General features: G+C 44.7%; 1 protein-coding gene across 1 annotated transcript; it reads left to right on the top strand.

Annotated features, from left to right (window-relative positions):
* Positions 1-1517: 1517 nt before the first annotated feature.
* LOC109779079 (uncharacterized) lies at positions 1518-2609 on the top strand. Its single transcript, XM_020337681.3, has 2 exons — positions 1518-1700; positions 1807-2609. Exons 1-2 carry the CDS (start codon positions 1610-1612, stop codon positions 2382-2384), a joined length of 669 nt encoding a protein of 222 aa, XP_020193270.1. The 5' UTR covers positions 1518-1609; the 3' UTR covers positions 2385-2609.
* Positions 2610-4695: the final 2086 nt, after the last annotated feature.

Genomic DNA, 4695 nt, shown 5'->3' with positions numbered 1-4695 from the left:
CAGCTAGCAAAAATTATGTGTACGTCTAGGACGTATCATCGCTACACACAAAGACAACGGAGCATGAGGACGGTGCGGAATTGCCAGAGCATCCTGAATTTGGGATTTTGGGAGTGTCAGTGACCTTCTTCTCTTGTCAATTTTCATCGCATGTGTGATGATGATCTTAGTTGTTCGAAGCCTTTGATGGCAACCGGTTCTTTTCGTGACTCGACTGCCTGCTTGCGCATGCACGATCTTTACTTGCGTGGCATCTCACATCAAGACCATGCAACGCACACAGTTGCTGGAATCAAGAAAAGTGCGTCGAGAACACAAAGACGACTTCGATTTGGTGGTGCTTCTCGAGTACCCGGTCCCAAGCTCCAGGATGAAACCCCTAGGTCTGACCATCATTGGTTATATCTGGCAATTGCTATGTTTTTGCACTATTACCTTACTGAAGGCATTGCTCGGATTTGCTCGGACCTGAAAACCTAAGATCTTGCCTTTGGTGGTTGGATCCAACAACGACGACGTTTGAGCGTTGTCCCCTTCCTGAAAACGTTGTGGTTGGAGAACCTTCCTCATTGTTGTTGCAATGTAAAAGGTGGTAGGTGGGGATATGATTGTTGCTGTAGTTTATTGATCGTTGTTTTGATGGCTTCGGATTCCCCCCCACCCCCCCCCCCCCCCTCTTCATCTATACATAACTTTGGTTTTGCATGACTTTTCTCTTTATCAACGTGTTTTATGTGTATCAATGTTCACTCTGTGTATCCCAGAAGTTAACAGAGACCGGATGTATGCTCATTGACATGCTTCATTTTATCTCAATAATTATAAAAATATATATTTTTTAATTAGTGCGTGGATACGTTAGTGGATGGGGGAGGATATCTGGTGCAACCGTTAGATCTGAGATCCGAAGACCGAGGAGAGAGCTCAAGTTTTTATTCAGAAAACACCCCCAGAAATTTGGTATTGCAAAATCGGATCCAGCGCATCTGTAGATGACCATTGGATTTTAGATCCAGTGGCCGAGAAGCTCTTGGAGCACCTAAACTTAGGTGCTCCCGTAGCACCTGATATTTCCCAAAGTGGATGGCTCACCCGGAGGAAATCAAGAGGAAGGGCTCGATTCTTGGCATTGGCGCCAGTGCATATCGGGAAGCAAGGCATCCCTCCAGACTCGAGAACTGCGACGTGGTGCGCGACCATAAACGTGGGGAGAGGGGCGGTGGTCGACGTCCCATGGATGCCGTGTGCCGCGACCGGTGGCCGACGACGGACGCGCGCGAACAGAGGAAAACCGCGACGGAGAAGAGCCCGCTCGTCAAGGCAAGGAAAGGTATCAGTATCGCCGACCGACCGAGCGTCCGCAACGTACCAGTCCCGATCGATCGATCGATCGCTTGCTTCCCTTGCGCAGGCGTGCCCGGCCCTTTCCGCCAAGCAATTCCTCCCCCCTCGCCGCACTCCACCCACGCGCATCCCGGCACATATATATTGCGCGCACAGCCCATCGATTTACATCATCAGCTTGAGCCATCGATCCTCCTCAGCCGCACTCGCCTTACTAGTCCCTTTGAGAGCAGCTCTCGCGCCACCTTTCCTCAGCTAGCTAGCCATGGCCGCCGCACGGACCTACGTCGACTTCGTGCCGTCGCACGAGCTGGTCGAGGACGCCGCCAAGCAGACCCTCGTCGTCAACCTCCCCGGTACGCCCGCACGCACGCATCCCTCTGCTCCTGTTCTTAACCCCCTTGGTGTATTTCCACTGACCGACGCGACGCCTTCCTGTGTGTGATCGATTCGCCGATGCAGGGTTCAAGAAGGAGCATCTGAGGGTGCAGATCGACAACTACGGCCGGCTGAGGGTCAGCGGCGAGCGGCCGCTCGAGGGCGGCCAGTGGAGCCGGTTCCGCAAGGAGTTCCAGGTCCCCGAGGGCTGCGACGCCGGCGGCATCCGCGCCAGGTTCGAGAAGGACGGCGTCCTCCACGTCACCATGCCCAGGCTCACGCCCCTCCAGGACGACCCAAAGGCAGCGGCAGACCACGAGGCGGAAGCTGCCCGGCACGCCGCTGCCGCTGCCGTCGCAGAAGAGAAGCAGCGCCAGGAGGAGATGGAGGAGGAGCGCGCGAGGAAGCGTCATGCGGCTGACGAGGAGGACCGCGCCAGCGACGAAGGCGAAGACGCACACCACCAGGCGGCGTCTGCCGGCCGGCAGGCGTACGGCTTCGCCAGGGACCGGAGCAGGAGCGGGATGGTGCGGGCGCTGCTCCTCGCCGTGGCGGTGGCCTTGGTCGGCGTTGCTGGCCTGTATGCTCGGTACAGGTGGATGGACCCGTCGGCTGAGGCGGCGCCGGCAGATGGTGCCACCGTTGGCCTCTCTGACTATTGATCACCAGCACCAAGCATTCATACACACTGCTGAAGATAAGATAATTCGGGGGAAAAACAGTGGCCAAGATACGGGACTACAAGAGCTGCCTGAAATACTACGTGTAAATATGATCTCACTACTGTAACTTACACATTCAATTGGTGGTTGTACTTGTACATATACTGGGCATAGTACCCTATTGTCAAAACATGAAAAGATCGGCCTTGAAGTACATGCTGAAAATGTGATTTCTCCGAGTGTACTTGATAATGTTGGAATTAACCACGATTGTACAACGCACCCGGTTCGAACTGGGCACCCCTATTTCTCCCTTTAAGCGAGCACAGGGGGCAGCCTCGCGTCGGGAGGAGCCCAGATGGGCCGGCCCACATGCGAGTGAGGCCACAACCTATTTTTTTAGTTTTGTGGTTTTGTTATTTGTTTTATTTTGTACTTTTGTTTATACTTTAAAATATTTTTAATATATATATTACAAAAAATCTACAATTTGTTTTGAAAAATGTTGAATAAGTATTTGAAAAATGTTGAACAATTACTTAAAAAATGTTATCAAGCATTCAAAAAAAATATTGAACAAGTATTCAAAAAATGTTGAACAAGTATTTCAAAGTGTTAATGTAGAATTCAGAGAAATGTTGAACAAGTATTTGAAAAATGTTGTTCAAGCATTCGAAAAATGATGAACAAGTATTTGAAAAATTCTAATCAAGCATTTTAGAAAATGTCGAACAAGTATTTGAAGAAATGTCAAACAAGTATTTGAAAAATGTTAATCAAGCGTTCGAAAAATGTTGAACCTCTATTTGCAAAATGTTGAAAAAGGATTTAAAAAATGTTAATCAAGCATTCGAAAAATGTTAAACAAGTATTTGAAAAATGTTGATCATGTATATAAAAATGTTGAACAAGTATTTGAAAAGGGTTGAACAAGCATTTAAAAAATGTTGACCAGGTATACAAAAATGTAGAATGAAAAACAAAAATAAACAAAGAAAACTCAAAAAAAATGAAGAATAAAAAATAAATAAAATGAAAAAAGAAAAGAAACAAAACAAAACAAAAAAGCAAAGAAAACCAAGAAATAAAAAAATAGTAGAAAACAAGAAGGAACATGTGTAAAAGCCGAGTCTTTCCCTTCTAATAGCTGCAGTTAGCAATGCCGTCGGGCAACAAGGAGACCTTAGGATTGATCCATTCCGAGTGCATTGATTTTTAACCCTCCTTTTCAGGAAAATATGTGCTAGTGGGCCAACCCTATACTGTAGGGCTCGACACAAGACTTGATCTGTATCATCACTTAATGCGATAAAATAGGTTGTCCGCTTTAGCTGGAATTCGAACCCAGCGCCTTCCTACTCATGCGCACTCCCTAATAGCCACTACGACCATAGAGATCTAATGGAAGGTACAGATCGCAATAGTTTTTAACTAATAGCAGTAGCTGACTTAACACTATTTGAAAGAATTTCGAATAGTATTCTAAAATTTGAGTTATTTCCTAAACTTACAATCAATTTTTGCCAAACCCGAACAAATTTCTGAAAGGGCGAACACATTTTGAAATTTTCGAACTTATTTGTAAACATGAACATTTTACGAATTTGTGAACAAAATTTTGAAAATGGAACAATTCTGAAATTGAGAACAATTCTGAAAATCCCCAAAAAATTGAAATGCGAACAATTTTTAATATATGAACAAAATTTTGAAAACAAGAAAATTTTTTGTATTCCCAGTGATTATTGAAAAGTTCTAATAAATTTGGGAAAACATTACAAATAATTTTTGAAGAACAAGGACATTTTCTGAAATTCCCGAACAATTTGTTTGAAATGCAAACATTTTTTGAATTCATGATTTTTTCTGAAAACACAACCATCTTTAAAAAATGATTTTTTTAAAGCATGAACATTCTTTTCAGTTTCCGAACAATTTTTAGATGAACTATTTAAAAAATATGAAAAATAGAAAAAAGAACAGAAAGGAAAAGAAAAGAAAAAATAAACAGAAAAACGAAAAAAAGAAAAAAAAACGAAAAGAAGCAGGTTTAAACAGATTCCGGGAACCTTCAACCTTCTATAAGGTTCCCAATACCAGAAAAGCCGCTTGGGAAATTCTAGAAAGTTCCCAAAACATTTTTGGAGAAAAAAAAGTTCCCAAAACCGCAAATGCTGCAATACGTTAATGGGCCAGCCCACGTCATCTCCATCTCCAGTGCGAAGGTCGACAGTTCAACGCAGAATGCGTCAAATAGGATATTCCCTCCGATATCTCGTTTGACGCGAGATGCGATTTTTTCCCCTGAGGG

This window comes from Aegilops tauschii, chromosome 4 (assembly GCF_002575655.3).
Source record: "Aegilops tauschii subsp. strangulata cultivar AL8/78 chromosome 4, Aet v6.0, whole genome shotgun sequence".
Lineage (NCBI taxonomy): Eukaryota > Viridiplantae > Streptophyta > Magnoliopsida > Poales > Poaceae > Aegilops > Aegilops tauschii.
The sequence above is the reverse complement of the archived record's forward strand: the minus strand, read 5'-3'. Positions and strand labels throughout refer to the sequence as shown.